The sequence below is a fragment of the Physeter macrocephalus genome, chromosome 8 (assembly GCF_002837175.3).
Source record: "Physeter macrocephalus isolate SW-GA chromosome 8, ASM283717v5, whole genome shotgun sequence".
NCBI classification, from domain to species: Eukaryota; Metazoa; Chordata; class Mammalia; order Artiodactyla; family Physeteridae; genus Physeter; species Physeter macrocephalus.
The window spans coordinates 110498883-110518207 of record NC_041221.1 but is presented as its reverse complement, the minus strand read 5'-3'; the positions used below and the strand labels follow the sequence as shown (position 1 = coordinate 110518207).

At 43.2% G+C, this 19325-nt stretch overlaps 1 protein-coding gene and 1 pseudogene across 2 annotated transcripts in view; one reads left to right on the top strand and one right to left on the bottom strand.

Moving 5' to 3' along the window:
- Positions 1–17258, bottom strand: part of EPB41L4A (erythrocyte membrane protein band 4.1 like 4A) — a 273927-nt gene extending 256669 nt beyond the window's left edge. For both annotated transcript variants that reach the window (XM_024122305.3, XM_028493131.2), the window contains exons 1-2: positions 17173–17258; positions 16340–16766 (exon numbers count right to left, since the gene is read on the bottom strand). In XM_024122305.3, the coding sequence (XP_023978073.1) occupies positions 16340–16438 (99 nt within the window). In that variant the 5' untranslated portion in view covers positions 16439–16766; positions 17173–17258. The remainder of the gene's footprint in view (positions 1–16339; positions 16767–17172) is intronic.
- LOC114486799 (translation initiation factor IF-2-like) lies at positions 16437–17732 on the top strand (annotated as a pseudogene).
- The last annotated feature ends 1593 nt before the right edge of the window (positions 17733–19325 follow it).

The following is a 19325-nucleotide window of genomic DNA, read 5'->3' as shown; positions in this document are numbered from 1 at the left end:
CCAGACGCTCATCTTCCTCCACCAAACTCACTTCTCTATGTTCACACTACCCTGCAGTCCTTGACAACCTTCAGAGCCACGGCTCATCCTCTCAAGTCATCACTTTGAGGAAGCCAGAGTCTATATAAATCCTCAATCCAGAACCCCAAAAGATACGAAAACTGAAAGCTTTACGTTTGACGCCAAAACTCACTTAATGACTATGGCAGTCCATCTTCAAGACAGCTCTCAGTGATCCCCGCCTCCCAGTATTCACACCCTTATACAGTGCCCTCTCACTCCAAGGTTAGCTGGGGTGACCAACAAAATACCGCAGAAGTAACAGGATATTATATACGACTGTGGCTTCCATCTTGGGCTCTCTCTCTCTCTAAAATCGCTTGCTTTGTAGGGAAGCCAGTTGCCATGTTGTGAGGACACTCAGGAGCCTATGAAGAGGCTCATGTGGTGAGGAACCATGGCCTGCCAACATGCCCGCGAGTGGGCTTGGAAGCAGACCCACCATCCCCAGATTACCAATGCCTCAGGCACAGTTTGAGTGCAGCCTCAGAGAGACCCTGAACCAGAATCATTCAGTGAAGCTGCTCCTGGATTCCGGACCCACAGAATCTGTTTGGGATAAATGTTTGTTCTTTTAAGCTGCTAAGTTTTGGATGTAACATGGCACACAGCAATAGATAACTAATACAGAGACAAAATCTATTATAAACTGGCAGAAGGCAACTTATAGTCTCTATTTACCCCACTTATTGTGAATATCCAAATGATGAGCTGTGCAAATATTACTGTGCTTGTTTTATGAGATATCACCCCGAACCTGGCCAGGGATGTTGCATAATGGATGGTTTATATAACATATTACCTTGCTGGAATCTGAAAAATTTTGAATCTTCAAACACACCTACCCCAAGGGTTTCAGATAAGGCACTGCAAACCTATATTCACTTTTTCTAAAACTCCTTTCCTGATTAACCCCACCTCGGCATATAAGAAACATCATTTCTTATAAGAATGTCTATACCTCTTAGAATCTCCACCATATAACCCAGTACTTGATTATGAACTGTATTGAATTGTTGTTTTATAAGTAAATATTTGTCTTTCCACCTAAAAGTTAAATTTCTTTTAACTTTTTAAACTTCTTTTAATTATGAGGCAAACTCCATTCCTCATATTAAACCTAAGCTGTCATTTTTCATGACATCATCATTTTTAACTGACAGGATTAGTAAAATACTAAGACAGCAAACTTGTGTCTGTCTCTTCTTTCTTCCCCTCCTCCTATTTATTTTACCACCTAGGACTGCATTTGTTAGCATGGGGAATTTTTTGAGTCATACTGGGGTACAATGATTTTAAAACCTCAAGTTTTTAAACATGACTTATATGTTCTGTATAACGTTCAGTTTGTAACTTTTTAAAGTGTGGGTATAGAGAGGGATAAGTAGGAAATATAAGAATTGGTTATTTGGGGAGTTTTACTTACAGTATTTAAAAATGCAAGAGTCTAGATGTGAAATTATATAAATTTCACTCAAATACTTATGAATCAAATCACTGTTGAACAAAAAATTTGTTGCTGTGTAATTATTGTCTTGTATGTATTTGAAAGAATTAAATATACCCATACTTATGTTTGAAGGAAAAAAAAAAATGCAAGCGTGTTCCCTCTATTTCATCATCCCTACCAGAAATTCTGGGTGCTACTGGGTACACAAGCTCTGAATAAAATCTCCTAAAAGTGAGTTCACACAGCAATACCTACAATTACAGACACACAGCACTGGTCCAGACCCCCATACACCCACACACTCAAAACCTATTTATCTTCATAAAACTACCCCAGAACATTACGTAAAAACAGCATCTGAAAGAAAAAGAAGCTGGCTCTCTGAGGAATTCTGGAAAATTTGCACATCCTCCAAGTGCCCTTGTAAACAGCAGCAGATGCATGAAATAATCATTATGGGGGAAAGATCTATTAGCCTCCTGATGATTGGCCCATCTGAAACCTTTCAGCAAAAGAGCAATTTTACCTTTCTACTTTCCTCTCTTGCACCCTCCCTCAGGCAATAAGAAGAGTCACTAATCAGTTTTTAATTTTCTTTCCTGGAGAGATACCAGAATGGAGCTATAAGAATTCAGGATAAAGACTTTACAAATAAAGGCCAAGGAAAAACTCTGAGTGATACGAGCTCTAAAACCATGGCCATAACCATAAATTATTCTAGGCCTTTTAAATAAATAAGCATTTTCAAAAAAGCAAAAAAATTAAAATGCAATGCAGTTGGTATCATTCTGAAAAGAAATTCCACATAAGCAAACTCTTTTCCAAATTGGGAGGGGGGGGAAAAAGATTCTTTAGGACAAAAGAGTCTCTCCCTCATAAAATCTACCCAGAAAGAGTTCCACAAATCCAAATGCCAAGACTGCAGAAGGCAATCAAGCCAGATGTAGGCCTAGGACTTAATTTAAGGGGGTGCGGGGGGGGTGGTGGAGGGGAAGGAAACGGGGAAGGGTTGGGAGCATGGAAGAGATGGGATTGGCAATAAACCTAAATGATTTTCAATAAATTCTGACCTCTTCCCCTATAATCAGCTCTCAGCCCTTCCTCCCTTACAGGCTTCAAAGAAACTGAGGGTGGGTGAGCACTGAGAAATTACCAGACAGGAAACCAAGAGACAGGGTTCTAGGACCATGTGCTGCGCTCTGGCAAATCACTGCCCCTCCCTGGGTCCCTGTTCCCACAGCTGTGGAATGGGAGGACTGGATTAGATGATTCTAAATGCCCATGCCTAGTCTAGCTTGTAACTCATGTCATCTCATCCACATTCTCCCCGGGTGTCTGCTGCATTTTGGAACAGCATCACAGGGCTGAATTAACTAAGGACGTGTGACCACACTCAGATTTGGTGCAGAGAACCAGACAGTTGAACTACTGGGCAAAGAATGAGTGGCTGGCAAAAAAAAAAAAAAAAAGCAATGACAAGTAGAAACCAATTTGTGTGAAAGATTTTGACACACACAGCTGTGGCATTATCTAGATCCTAGACGTTTAAAATTTTCTTCACAGAGGAAACTGTAGCCTGCATATCTACTGGGATTTGTCAAGTTTGAATACTACCAATTTTAAAATGCACAATCCAGACAAAAGCTGTAAAGCTTCTATTATGCCACTTTCAATACCACTAAGATTTGCTACCATTTCCCTCAGTCATAGGGAATTCAATTCCATGAAGCCACGGTTGCTCCCTAGGCTTTAACCTGCAATCACACTAGGAATCCTGGAAGTTCAAGGTTGAAAGGAAGTCATGGGGATTGGGGAGGGTGTGTGCATTCAGAAGTGGTCTTCTAGCCACCTACATTATTTTCCCAGGAGGAGAACACCGCACATTGCACTCTCAGGACAAATCTCTAGCAAATTCTCAGTGTGTTGCCAAGTAATAGATGAAATCCACATACCTATTTAAATGACGTTAACTTTTTGAACATGCTACATCTTCACCTACCAAAACTAACAAATAAAGTTATTCATAAAACATATGCTATGGACTTGAGGACATGGGGAGGGGGAAGGGTAAGCTGTGACGAAGTGAGAGAGTGGCAGGGACATATATACACTACCAAATGTAAATTAGATAGCTAGTGGGAAGCTGCCGCATAGCACAGGGAGATCACCTCTGTGCTTTGTGACCACCGAGAGGGGTGGGATAGGGAGGGTGGGAGGGAGGGAGACGCAAGAGGGAAGAGATATGGGAACATATGTATATGTATAACTGATTCACTTTGTTGTAAAGGAGAAACTAACACACTATTGTAAAACAGTTATACTCCAATTAAAAAAAAAAAATATGCTAATTCTCTTTTCCAGCCTTCCATCAAGTGATTTACAGAAAGAGCCTGGAAGGACCAAAGGCAAATCCTTTACACAACATAAACAGCAACACTCAAAAGCTTTTACAGAAAAGATTTTGGAAATCTAAATATTCAACAACCAAGGTTTCAAGTTACAAAAGCAATAGCAGCATGACTAAAACAATCCTTCTATCAGTCTTTCTTCAAATATGACAAATATTTACTGAGCACCACCATGTGCCCGCCACTCTTCTAGGCGCTCAGGGATTTAAAAGTGAATAAAATATACAATACTTAACTGCTACCAGGAAGTTTACAGGAAATTTTGCTCAAAATATTAAATGTCAAATTTGTTTTAACTGGGAGTGTTTTCTCTGCTGAATTACACACACCTACCTTGCCAAGGAATTAGTAAAACTAAACAAGATGCATAGATAGGCATGTCAATCAATGGAACAGAATTGGGAGTCCAGAAATTAACCTTCATATTTATTGTCAATTGATTTTTTATAACAGTGCCAAGACAATTCAATGGGAAAAAATCGTTTTTTCAACAAATGAGCTGGGACCACTGGATATCCACAGGCAAAAGAATGAAGAATGGATCATAGACCTAAATGTAAGAGCTAAAGCCATAAAACTCTTTAAAAATATACAAGTAAATCTCCATAACCTTGGCGTAGGCAATGGCTGCTCAGATATGACTCCAAAAGCGCAAGGAAACAAAAGGATAAATTGGACTCCATCAAAATTTAAAACTTTTGTACATGAAAAGACACTGTGAAGAAAGTAAAAAAAAAACCCATAGGAGATAACATTTTCAAATCAAGTATCTGACAAAAAACTTGTATACAGAATATATATGTAGATATATATTTTTTTTAAACACTTACACTCAATGATAAAAAGAAAAATAACCCAATTTTTTTAATTGGCAAAGAATAGATATTTCTCCAAAGAAGATATACAAATGGCCAATAAGGACATGAAAAGCTGTTCGACGTCACTATTTTTCAGGAAAATGCAAATCAAAATGACAATGAGATACCACTTCACATCCAAATGGGTAGTTATCATCAAAAAGATTAAAACAAGTGTTCGTGAGAATGTGGGGAAATTGAAGCCCTTAGACATTGCTAGTGGGGATGTAAAATGGTGCAGCCACTGTGGAAAACAGTTTGCAAGTTCCTCAAACTGTTAAACCTATGACCCAGCAATTCCACTCCTAGGTACATATGCAAGAGAAATTAAAACACATGTCCACATAAAGACTTACACATGAATCTTCATATCAAAATTATTTATAATAGCCAAAGTCCATCAACTGATGAATGGACAAAGATGGTATATCCATGCTATGGACTATTATTCAGCAAAAAAAATGGCTGAAATACTGATACATACATTTTGAATGAACCTTGAAAACATTATGCAAAGTGAAGCCAGTCACAAAAGACCATATATTATACAAATCCATTTATATGAAATGTCCAGAATATGCATATCTGTAGAGACAGAAAGATTAGTGGTTGCCTAGCAGGAGCAGGTAAGAGGGTTGGGAGGAAATGAGGAGTGACTGCTAATAAGTATAAGGTTTCTTTGTGGAGTAATGAAATGTTCTACAATTGATTGTGGTGGTAGTTGCACAACTCTGTAAATATATGAAAAGCCACTGAATTGCACACCTTAAATGGGTGAATCGTATGGTATGTAATTCATATCTCAATAAACCTGTTTTTAAAAATTAAATGAGAAATTAAGGAGTCAAGGAGGTACACTACTTCTACCAGGGAACCTAGAAAGTAAAGAGGTGAAAGATGTCTTTTCTTTCTCAGATTCATTGCTTATGTCGATCTGGAAGTACTTTTCTTTTCCAGATTATTCACCCAGTCAACAATCGTTCATTGATTCCTTAGGAACTCGGCTTGACTTGGGGATCCCATAGAAAAGATATAGTCCCCTCCCTCAAGGCTTTCCATCTCTAGTAACAGCTCCCTCTCATTAGGCACAGGGCTCAGGGTTTCACGTGCAGTATCTCAGGATAAGCTGGAGAGCTTGACCCTAATTTTACAGATGAGGAAGCTGACTCTGAGGGTAAGTGACTTGACCACATTTACAGCACTAACACATGGAAAGGAGACCTGAAGCCAGATTTATCTATGACCTAGACCCATTCTCTCTTCATCTTACTATACTGCTCCCAGGGCAAGGGGGGCAGGAAAGTACGGAAACTCCTGCAATGAAATGCAGGCCTGATTCAGGTCAGGAGAGGGCCTCTCCAGTGCTTCACCAAGGAGAAGTCTTCAGAGAAGGTGGCATTTGAGCAGAACCCTGCTTGATGAGAGCTGGAACTTCACTCAAACAAGATGAGGTGGGGTGGGCTTTCTGGGCAGAAAAAGACCAGGGTGAGAGGGAGTGTGGAGAATTCAGACTAGAAAGCAGCTCAGTCTGGCTAGAATCCGTGAGAGGTATATGGTAGCAGTGGGAGGAAGGTCAAATAGAGGTGGGGTCCGATCATGAAGGGCCATCATGCTCAGGAATATAAACTAAGTCAAGGAGCTTGAGAAGCCGTGTGAGTATCCAAGCCAGGGTGAGAAAGGCCACGCTAGAGGCAGTCACAGGGGATCATGCTGGTGGCTACTACAGGTGTCCAGCTGAGAACTGAGAGTGGTCCAGATCAGGGCAGGAGCAATCAGAGGAGGGGAGAAGAGATGAATCTGGAATATATTTAAGAGGTGGAATTACAACACCTGGAAGGCTGTGGAAATCTAAGGAGAGCCCAGGTGCCAGAATCCTGACCAGAGGGGCAGAGGGCCAATAGCACCCACAACTCCTACCTTTCCTCCTGACTGAACCCCTCCCCCCATTGCCAGTTGCCTTGGGAAAATGGATTCCACCCCCACCCAGTCCCAGGGAGAATCTGTTGCCCTAAAGGTGACCCCATTGCCATTATAGCTCAAGAATGGCCACAAGACTCGTTCTGCTAAAAGACACAAGGGAAAGTCTGATGGGGAACTTGGGGAGGAGGAGTCTTCTCTCCTTTCTAAAGAAGAGCCTGTCTCTACTCCCAACTCACATATTGCCATGTGCAAATATTGTCTCTAGAACCATTACCCATCTGCATATGACCCTGTCTCCCAAGATGACAGAGCCCAGACGAGATGGAGAGAAGCTGGGAACCTGATGTGAACAAATAAGCTTCCTCACGTTAAGGGAATCTGCAATGGGATCTCTGCAACCGAGAATCAAAGCACCTTAACTGATGAAGACAGAGAGTGGCCTCATTCGCCAAACTAGGCAGCACAAGAAGAGAGAGTCTGGAGCGAACAGAAGGGCTTAGACATCTAGTGTGACCTCCAGTAGGCAATCAGAAATACAAGTCAGATAAGAGTGAGGAAGTCTGGACTAGGGGTACAGATGCGAAGTTTCAGCATCCCAGCGGTAGCTGAGGCAATGTGAATAAAAATACAGAGATCTGAAAAGTCACTGGTATCTGTGGATATCAAACCACCACTGTTCCTCCACTTCTAACAACCACCCATGCCTCTCAGGGAGCCAGTGTCACTTTGGGCAGGGGTGGGGGATTAGATATCCCAAACTGGAATTCAGAAAAAAAAATTATTAGCAAATAGGGGCTTCCCTGGTGGCGCAGTGGTTGAGAGTCCGCCTGCCGATGCAGGGGACAGGGGTTCGTGCCCCGGTCCGGGAGGATCCCACATGCTGCGGAGCGGCTGGGCCCGTGAGCCATGGTCTCTGAGCCTGTGCTTCCGGAGCCTGTGCTCCGCAACGGGAGAGGCCACAGCAGTGAGAGGCCCGCGTACCGCAAAGAAAAAAAAAGTTAAAAATTATTAGCAAATAATAGATCACACATAATGATAGCTATCATTTATTGAGCACCTTTTATCCTATGTGCCTAAAATTCTTTTCTCAAATTTGCAGTCATGCCATGAGGCAGTTATCACACTCCTCAGCTTACAAATGAGGAAAGGGAGGCTAGTTCAAAGAAGAGTCCTGTGGTCCATTGCAAGACCAACAATTTCATGGTTAACCAGGATTTAAACACAGGGCAGGATAGGGGAAGGGGAGAGATTGAAGATGACCACACAGCACCCCAGTTAGGAGGCTGGTTGGTGCAAAGTGGGAGCAGTGAAGATGGTGGATAAAAACCAATTTTGACAAGTGATAATTAAGGCAGCAGAGGCTCCAAGACCGCTTCTCAAACACGGCTCTGAATGAAGGGCAAAGTGGGACATGAGTGGTTTAAAAACTCAAACGGTCTCCGTGGGCTAACTCAGGAACTTGACCCCCATTCACGTCACTGTTCCCACAAAAAGCTGTATTCTACACAAGGTACTTTCTACCCAACTTCCAGGACACTGTGCCCACAGAGTTGGTAGTGCTCAGCATCACTAACTGTGCTTCCTCATGTGCTCAGAACGTGGCATTTCTCAACAATCTACTGCCATATTTGGTTCCCTCCTTGGTCTCAGTCGGCTGATTCCTCCTCTGCCATCTGACCTTTTGGTCACTGACCACGGGGGCTAGCACTCAGCACCTCTCGTGTTTCCCTGCCTGCCACAATCTCCCTTGTTTTAACTTCCACTTGGCATGTCAGTATCCTTGAAAACAAACTTCTTACCCCTTTGGAAGCCACTGCCAGGCCCTCTCATGACTTCAGCAATTACTGGGAGAGCCTCTGCAGAGAGCCATCTCAGCCTTTGGGAATTCAGCAAGAGTGTTTAGTTACAGAGAAATGGATTAACAACAGGCGGCACTAAGGAAAAGTGACTGTTTCACTTTAAAAAAAAAAAGAAAAAAAAAACAAAACAGGAAATCATGGTTCAGAGGGCACAGGAATGCAATCCACATTTCTGAGAATGCTACAGACTCTCCCAAGTGTGGTAACAGGCTTTTTGAGTCACAAACTAAACTGGCTGGTTCCTGACCTTAACACACCTAGTCGAGACCCAAACAAGTGATAACAGAGGCCTGGTTAAACTTAACATGTGAGACTTAGAAACAAATCTTGCTATGCAGGAGCAAACGTCAGTTACTCTTACCACCCAAAGCAGGCTAACCAGGAGCATTATGTGTAAGCTCTACGCGTGGCTAAAATATCAGAGACAAAGCTCGGTCAAAGCAGTCAACCCCAGAGAAGCTGCAGGGTTATGACAAATCTGATGTCTGATGTGTCCTGTTTATAACAGGCCTGCAGAAAAATCCATTGTGCATCAGAATGAAAAACGTAACATTTGTCATAAAAACCCAGTATTTAACTTCTTGACCCTGTGTTTTCCGTTATGCCTTAGAGCAGTGTCAGATGAGGTTCTGGAGTAAAATGGGTGGTACAGCAAGATTAAAAATTATGCCAATGGTCCCCGATTGTGTAAACCCACACTGTGACACCAACTGATACTGTTCTCCAATGGTTTACAGAATAGGAGACAAGGAAGAAAAGCAAAGTGTGAGGATCTATTATCCATTCGTGAAATACGCCCTTCTTCCAAAAGACTCTCAAGCTATAAGGGGAAAGTTATACTTTTTAAAAAGAGAGAGAGAGGGAAGGATTCAGTAGTTACTTCTACACTACAAAGATGTTGGTAACTCATGTTTTCTAAAATGGCCGCTAGTCAGCTCTTCAATGCGCTACATGCACTCAGTCCACTGCACCATCTCATTTTCTACCCATTATCAATATAAAAATTAGAGTATCTTGGCAACAGATTTTTCACAGTGAGATTCTCTTTATTCTAGGTCTTTTCGAGTAAAAATAGAATGGCAAAGGAACCTCATTATCCAGAAGATTTTCAATATGGCCTATTCCAACGGTAACACTCCATTCATTCTTCTATTCAAATTACAGTGAATAAGCATCTATTACATGTGGTGTACAGCTCTAGCTGCTGGGGATCACGGGCAAGGGCTTTCAGGCTTCTGGGGGAAACAGACGTGTCCAAAAATAATGCCTGCAGTGTGGTAAGGGCTATAACAAGAAGCGTGCAAGACACTGACAAGCACTCAACTTTGCCAGGGCATGCTGGGTCTAAGTCTTTCTATCAGATGGGACGCTCGGTTCAAGTCTTAAAGGATGAGCTCAGATGAGCATGTGCTTAGGGAAACACAAAACAGTACCACTCAGTGGGAATCCCAAGCATAATAAGGCACAAGCAAGTCTGGTATGTTTGGGAGACTGAGCAGTTGTGCATGCCCATATAGAGCAAGTCGTTTGGGTAGGCACACAGAACTGCTGAAGGTCTAGAGCAGGTAGGGTGGCAAATCAGACAGTGAAGGGTGGACTTTATATGCAGACAGGAATGAAGCACTAAAAGAAGAAGGAGAGGATGAGGAAAGGAGGAGAAAGAATCTAGACCAATTTTCTGAGGGCTTACCACATGCAAGGCACCTTGAACTTATGAAGTGGGTATGACTTTGTTCCCATTTTACAGATGGGGAAATTGAGATTCAGAGAAGAAAAGTATCTTTCTGGAGGCCCCACAGCTAAGAAGTAATCAGTGAGCCAAAATGTAAATCCAGGTGGTCTGATGCTACAGCCCATGCTTTTCATCACTTCAGTATATTGCTCCTAGTCTAAGAATATTAAGCAAGTTAAAGATACAGATTTCATATTGTTTTCACTGACCTATAAGGCACATGACTCACTCCTCCAAAAGAGAAAAAAGAAGGCATCCAAAAGTCAGTCTGCATCCAGTGTGTACCAAATAAAGAAGAATAAAGGAAATTGCTACCCTCCACAGCAGTAGTTCTCAAATGAGGGTGATTTTGCCCATCAGGGGACATTTGGCAACATCAAGGCATATTTTTGGTTGTTAGAACTAGGCAAGAGGTGCTACTGGCATCTCATGGGCAGAGGCTACAAATACTGCTAATTATCTTGCCATGGAGCAGACAGCATCCCACAACAAAGAACTGTCTGGCCCAACTAAGATACAACCTGACACAAACCACTGAAGAAAAGATGAGTTTCCCATCTTGTTTTGTAATAAAAATAACCAACCATTGTCCATACAGCTAATGGACAGTCAAGTCTGGACTTCTGACCCTGCAACTTAGATTTAACTCTATCGCCATCTGCTATGGTCTGAACGTTTGTGCCCTCCTGAAATTCATATCTCAGAAACTTAACTCCCAAGGTAATGTTTTTTAGGAGGTGGGGCCTTTGAGATTAGCACCCTTTTTTTTTTTTTTTTTTTTTTTTTTTTGCAGTACACGGGCCTCTCACTGTTGTGGCCTCTCCCTTTGCGGACCACAGGCTCCGGACGCGCAGGCCCAGCGGCCATGGCTCATGGGCCCAGCCGCTCCGCGGCACGTGGGATCTTCCCGGACCAGGCACGAACCCGTGTCCCCTGCATTGGCAGGCGGACTCTCAACCACTGTGCCACCAGGGAAGCCCTAGCGCCCTTATTTTTTAAAAAAGCCAAAAGAGCTCCTTAGGCCCTTTTGCCACATGAGGATACAAGTTTTCAACCTGGAAGAGGGCCCTCACCTGACAATGCTGGCACCCTGATCTCAGACTTCCAGCCTCTAGAACTATGAGAAATAAATTTCTCGTTTATGAGCCACCAAGCCTGTGGTATTTTCTTATAGCAGCCTGAACAGACTAAGACACCACCCATGCTCAAAAGAAACAAAAGCTCTGCATTAGTTTTAGTTCAAAGTTCGTTTAAGCTTAACATTACAGAATTCAAGGACAATTACATTAACAGGGCTGCAAAAAGGGTGATTCACCATCAGCCAAGAAAAGTATAAGTTCCTATAAAAGGATAGCTAGCCATTACCCACTGGAGGTAACAAACAATTCTTTCCCCATTATATTGCTTTTAAATCACTTTTAAACCATAAATGATAAATGACATTTTTAATAATTTTTTTTCAAGAAAAACTTCTTGTAAAATTGAGGGGGCATTTAAGTCTGAAGATGTAATGTATAACATGGTATTTATAGGTGATAAGGCTATATTGTATAATTGAAATTTGCTAAGAGAACTGAACTGTTCTCAACAACAAAAAAAGGTAAATACGTGAGGTGATAGACATGTTAATTAACTCAATGGTGGGATGGTGGGAATCCTTTCACAACATATATGTATATTATATCATCACGTTGCACACTTTAAATACATTACAGTTTCATTTTCAATTATACCTCAATAAAGCTGAAAAAAATACTTTCAATCATTTTTTTTTTTTTTTTTTTTGCGGTACACGGGCCTCTCACTGTTGTGGCCTCTCCCGTTGCGGCGCACGGGCTCCGGACGCGCAGGCTCAGCGGCCATGGCTCACGGGCCCAGCCGCTCCGCGGCATGTGGGATCTTCCCGGACCGGGGCACGAACCCTTGTCCCCTGCATCGGCAGGCGGACTCTCAACCACTGCGCCACCAGGGAAGCCCAATCATTTTTTAAAAACAAAAAAATATGAAGGAGCATTTATACAGTAGCTGATCTTGAACAGTCACAACATGGATATCATATCTGAATTTCAGAAACCTAGATGCAGTGTGGAAGAGGGGTACTTCTATCCCAGTCACATCTAATTTACTAACCAGTCAAGACCCACAGCCAATCTTACATTAACAGAAATGTTGGTGTATGATTACTTGCTTCAACCTACGTTTATAAGGTCCCTGACTGTGTACCTTATGTAGTTGACATTAAAAGATATAGATATACACTTAATATGATTTGTGAAAAACTACTGTTTTTCACTTTTTCCAAATTTTCTCAGATGTTTTACCAGTCCAAATGCAGTGAAAATTACAATCCTTGGTAAGGGAGACGCATATAATTTAAGTCCCCAACTTCTGTTTTTCTAGTTTATTAGGAAGTTTCTGATCAAAACATCAAAACTGACTCATAATATTCCCTCAGGAACCTCAGGATGATTAGGAAGTAACTTCATTTAAAAGTTAATAGATGAATTTAACTTTGTGAATTGTATGATATATCTCAATAGGGCAGTTTTTTTTAAAAGTTAATGGAATTTCCATCTTGCTGTCATATTGGTTTCATTAATTTAGTCAAATACACTGAGGGAAAAATAAGCACCTCAGTGTTTATTACATTACTACTCAGAGGACTAAAATCTTGCTGAAATGAAAATACTAATCTAGTTCACATTTGCAGCAGCAATTATGAGAACTAAATCATCAAACCTTGTGATTTTTTTTTTTCTAAAAATCTTTTGCTAATCAAATGACCACTTATAAAAGTAGTCTGAGCCACATTCAAGTTTTGCTTTCTAAGAGAACAAAAAGAAGGATCTCTACCTCCCCCAGGACATAACAAAAGTTTCCCTGAACAAACACTGCTCAAAAAACCAAGAGACCAACCACAGCAGAAATTCTTACTAAAATAAACAACAGAGATAGCAGCAGAGAACAAACAGCTAAAAGCTATTGTGTGGCTCAACACACAACCAATAACATTCAGTTTATATAAACTTGGGTTTTTAAATCTTGCATAGGGCTCAAACTACAAACTGCACGCAAAAGACTTTCTGCTTGACAAGGTGAGGTTAGCCCTAAAACAATTTAAGAAGGCAAATTGCTACATCACATTACTATGAATACAGACACTGGGTTTTATTTTTCTAATTATTTTTGAAACAGAAAATTATTTTCCATTTAAATGCTATTCATCTTAACACATAAGATGTGTAACTATTGTCTTCAGGCTGAAATGCTTTCCATGGGAACAAACACGTTGATTTTTTTTTTTTAAGTCAATGAAAAACTTTGATCTGAGTTGCAGAAAAATCACTTCATAACTAACTTTTCAATGAGCAATTTGGTGCTTAAAGAAATCCAGAAAGTGTTTTTCAAAATAGCACGCAGAAAAAAATGTTTTACCAAGCTTCTCTCATATGTTTTCTACTTAAATTTACTACAATTAATCTTCTTTAACCTACAATGCATTATTATAACAGTAATGCCAGCAAATTCTTAAGTAACCATTTAGGAATCAGTAAAATTCCTTCCATTAAGGAATGAAATATGTGAATAATTTTAACACAAAATTAGATATCTTCATTTGAGACAGAATGTGAAAAGGGGTCATCTCAAAATAAATATTAGGTAATATTTTTGAAAAAAGATTTTTCTATTTTAATTTCAGGGAAAAATGTCACATGCTTAACTTCGACTTTAATTAGTGATAATCAAAATTATCAAGAGTACTATCCTGGGGGGAAAACACTGTAATAGTAGTTATTGGCTATTAAGTTTGGAGTAATTGCTTACTATTTCATTTACAAACTAAAGTAGGAGTTAAAGAAAATAATAATAATAATAAAACAGGAGTTAAAGAAAATGCCAAGTATGTACAGAACAATAACATACATATATTCATTCAGTGTTTGAATACCATCTACGTGCAAGATGCTGTTCATACGTTATACCATTTGTAAATATATATATGTGTTTAATTTAGTACATACCACAAGCAGATAGGTGCTTAACACATGCATTTTATGGTAGCATGGTAGTTACAGATAATGTGGTTAACTTCAGTGGACATCTGTGTTACACATATGGCCATCAAAATAATTGTGGCATGCTTTTGTGACACTGAAAGAGGGCAAGCCTGTTGCAAAATGATTACTTCCAACAAAAGCATGCTTAAATTATTGTTCAGTTAAATGGCACATATCCAAAATAACAGCATTATAAAGTTGCTATTTCATTTGAATCCCTCACCAATTTTCAACCTATTTGTAAAACAAGATAAGCACCATCAGGATATAAAAAGTAATTATGGATCAGGATTTTTAATTCATGGTTCTTTGACAAAATTATTCCATTTGATTCCGAGTCTTGGCTGCTCTCGCGACAGAATAATGTACATGTTCCACAACTGACAGGAGTAGGGCTTTCAAGATTAAATAGGAAGTTCACACACCAGATGACTTTAGACTTCAGAAAGAGTTCTATGCTTTTTTAGTAACAGACCATCAGTTATCTTTCTCTAATTGTTTCGAAGCCAAAGAGAATCTATGTATTATCAAAAATGCTTGATTTTTTTTACTTTTGTCTATTTTGTGCTCACAGTACTCCAAAGAATGTTACGTCATCTTGTAAAGTAAGTTCTTTTCCTGAATTCATAGGGGTGGGGGGGATTGGGAGTTGGAACATAAAAAGCTAAAAATATACAATGAACACTCCCCCCCCAAAGAGTCTTTTATTGTCCTTGAAAGGAAACACTAAGTGAGAATCTGACTGACTTTTGCTTATTACAATTACAGGAGAAACAATATTCAAACAATTTCCTAAAGGGTTAACTGTATCTTGTGGCTTTAATTGATCATTTTTGCCCTCTTTCTCTGGCAAAAAAAAAAAAAAAAAAAAAAAAAAATTGACATCTGTGAAATTAAAATTCTGTACACCGTAATAACAAAGCTGAAGCTTTTGGCCAAGAACATTAGTGTGCATAAAGCTATGTAAAATCTGATTCACACAAGGCAATGCCCAGAGCCTACGCCATTAGAATTAAGTTCTGAGATGACAAGGCTAGGACAAGACAATTGGCAGCCTGAACTTGATTTCTCAGACAGCCTCCTTGGCGGGGGGAGGGGGACGGTTTCCCTTCATTAGATTCAGCTGCTGAGGTATCTAAAATGCCTAAATGATTGAAAACTGAAGGAGAAAGGGAAACAAAACACTCGGGATTACGATCATCTCTAGGTAGCTACGTTGTTGCGAGAGAAAAACTAGCGCGCAGGCGCGCCGGTCAGGTTGTCAACCGTAAACATAAGAGCTCGGCAAAATTAAGGAAGTGAATGTCTGAAGCTCCCACCGCCTTTTTGTTTGGGTTCTCTAGGTTAATACCAGTAATTGCATTATAATGACCTACGAAGAGGCGCAAAGTTATTACCTCGTTTGGAGAGATGTTTACTTAAATGTTTGGATAAACCAGGTTGCTTTTGGAAAAGGAAATTATTTTCCGGCCAAACATAGCATTACCCAACTACAAATACAGGCGACACAATCACAACCACCCAATAAACGTGTTTCAACGAGTGAATTATTTTACTTCCCCAATAATCCTATCAAGAAAAAAGATCTTCAACAAAGCCGAGGGAGATCGTGCCTTTAACACTGTATGCTGCCCGTAGAATCAATTCTGCGCCTCTTTGGGAGCTGCGGGGGCCTTAAACGCTTTTGGAGGAAAACGACGTAGGGAAGTTTGGGTCTCAGCTGCAGGACGGTGGATTGCAGCTGAGAGCTGGTGCATAGACCCTCCTACAAGGCGTCAAACTTACTTTCCTTTATGAAGGACTCAAAGTTAACTCACCCTGACACGTCCACCCTCCAGCTGAGGGCGGGGGGCAGCTGCCGTTCGTTCCCACCGTGCAGAGACGCCACCGCCGTCTGCCCCGCCCGGGTGACAGCCCTCGGACAAAGCAGCGGAACCCCCGAGCCTGCCCGGCTACGCACCCCCGACCCCGAACATGCCCCCGGCCCGCGCCTACCTTGATGCCCTGCTGCTGGGTGGTGAGGGTTAACTTGGATTCGTTCAGAAGCAAAACTTCGCAGTAAAATTCTTCCGGAACAGCGCAGAAACAGCCCATGTCGGCTGTGGCCGGCCTCAGCCACGGGAGAAAGCTGCGACCCAGGCGCCGAGCCGCCCCCTCCCCTCAAGCGCGAGGCATTAAGTTATTGTCCGCACCGCGGCGAGGGCGAGAGGACCAGTTCCCCGCGGGATCCAGCGCGGCGCGGACCAGCCGCCCGGCGCGGACGTAAGGTAAGGAGGGCGGGGAAGCCCGGGAGAGAGTCAGCGCCCGCGAGCCGCCAGGGAAGCGCCGGAGGAACTGGGCGCAGAGGGCGGCGGCGCGTCTCCGCGCATCCTGCAGCTCCGGCTCCTCCGAAGGCGGGGGTGCCGCGGCCCCAACCGCAGCCCTGGGGACGACAAAAATCTCCTGTCAAGGGGGACAAGAGGCAAGAAAAGGGAGAGACGAGAGCTCTAGGCCGTCCCCGTACTTGGAAGCCCCTAGAAGCTCTGCAGCCGCCTCCACCCACGCCCGCCTGGAGCGCTGCAGCCACGCACCGGCCTCCTCTCCGCCTCCGGGGTCCCCAGCGGACGCGCACTTCCAGCTCCGACCCCACCCCGCAGCCCCCGGTCCGGTCCGCCGACTGGGGAACACTCGGCTGTTCCTTTGTGTCAGGGGTACCCAGGACGTCCCGGCCCCACTGCAGGGGCAGTGGCGAGGGTCGTCACTCAGTCGGCTACCTCCACCTCCACCTCCCCAACCCGCGGGCACAGAGAAGCCCGAAAAAAGGTCGGAAAGGGCTTCGGGCTCCTTACCGCGCGACCGGCGAGTGGAGGTCAGCTCGTCGCGGGGCGCAGCTCCTGTCTGGGGATCCCCGAGTTCATCACGGGGCTACGTGTGGCCAAGTTGAAGCTTTCCCTCCGAGAACCCCCTGCCCGGGCGGCGGAGTGCTACTTCCCCGGGAGATTCAGAGAAGCGGGCAGTCGGGAGACTTGAGGGCGGAGGAGCGGGCGCCCCGGCTGGGAACGCGGCCGGCGGGCTGGTGGGGTTTGCCCTGGGCGCGCCAGGCCGCAGCGGCTCCCGGGAAAGTTCTCTTGGCGGTGCAAGGGATGGCGCCCCGGGCGGGAGTAGCCCAGGTGCAGCTGGGCCGGGCCCGGGCGTCTGCAAAAGGCCCTGGAGCGAAGCGGGTACCCAGTGGCCGGGAAGGGGGCGCCCCTTCTGGGCGGGGTCTCGTCCGGGGATGGAGGGTGGAGCGGAGGTGGTCAAATGGCGAGGTGCGGAGAGGTCCGCACAGGAACCTGCGCGACGCAGGAGCGGGTCCGCCTAGCCGTCGCGGGCCCTGGCCCGGCTCGCTGTATCGGTTTCCCGGGGAGACCTGGAGGCTTGCTCTAGGAAGGCAGGAGCAGCGAGGGTCGGACCCTGGCTTTCTGCGCTCCCAGTCCCACGCCCTCCGCGGGACCGGCTGTGTCCAGGATTGGCGGGCACAATAGCTCTGAGGCTGCAGTGCCCCCTGGTGGGAACTCGTGTCCGTGCACGAGCAACCGAGGCTGAGCAGTGGGTGAGGCAAGGCCCCCGCTGGCCTTCGCAGCAGGTGCAGTTTGTGCACTCCAGCTGGGAACCAGAAGCAAGTTAATGCAAGTGAAATAGGAGACACAAGGGGAGGACGCGGACCAGGGTGGACGGTAGGCCTCCCAGAAATCTTCTCTACTTTACGTTGAGTATTAGAAAGAGCGAGAGTTTGGGTATCAGACGGTTTTGAGTTCTCTCCTCTACCACGTTTAAACTACGGATCCCAAGTGCGAAAAATTTGCTTAAAGCCTAGGATGCTACTACTTAAAAAAACAAAAACCACCTGGCATCCACAGCACAGTAGAATGATAGAATGGAAATGCACAATGCAACTTTAGAAGGAATTTCCTCCCATAGTGGTTTGCCACAAAGGACCTTCTGTAGAAAGCCTCCTTCCCTGTTGTCTCAGCCCCATCTAAACATAAATTAGCACAACCCCCAAAGCGTGATAAACCCACTATGTTTGGTATGAACTTTACCTAAAGCTAAGAATCAAACCCTGCTTTATCTTTCAAACTTACTGTGAAATTGAAGCAGGTTTCGAAATTCTAACCAAATTCTGTGTCCAACTTTGGGTTGCACTGGCAAAGTTTTGCCTCCCGTGAGCTGACATCTTATTATTCTAGATTTTAGTGTCTTTACTTGAGGAAGCTTTTCTTTTCTGTAATATAATTCCTCACACAAATTACCAAATGTGACTGGAAGATTGCATAACAGATTTTCATTCTTTACCACAATATCCAATAGAGCCACCTAAGCTTACAAAAACAAAAGATAAGGCCCAAGTGTAATCATTTGCTTGCCAGTTTTGAGTTTTGCTGCCCCCTGTTTTATGTTCTTTGATGTGATTTTGTTTCGCTTTACCTCCAATGGTAATGGAAAGGCTGAGGGTTTGGGGTGGGGCAGGGATTCTGTTCTAGGCTTCTCACAAGGGAAAGTACAAAGCCATGGAGTCCTGTACATATGACAGCCTTTTCTGGATGACACATTTTCTTTTCCATGTCTTTATTGGGATGGAGAAAACAAAATCCACTTAACACAAAATTAGAGTTTCCTGGAGAAAATAGGAATTCCACAGGTGTTTTGCTGTTGTTGTTAAACAGCCTATTGAGCTATGGAAACCAAACAGGACGCTGTGGGGCCTTCCTAGGAACAGACCCCACCCTCATGTCCCCTCGCCTCTTGTTTATATTATAGAAAAGCTTTAGTCTCCTAGGCCTTCCCCAAGTTCCAAAGGGAAAATTTAATCAGAGAAGTAAGAAAATGCAGAAACAGGAAAACAGTGAAGCAAGACAAAATAATAATCGTTTAGCCATAAAACAAAGGACCTTTAGTTCCTCCTCAAGGGCTTATAGATAATGTTCTGAGCCGTATCCTTGAGTTGTTTTGGAGATGCTAA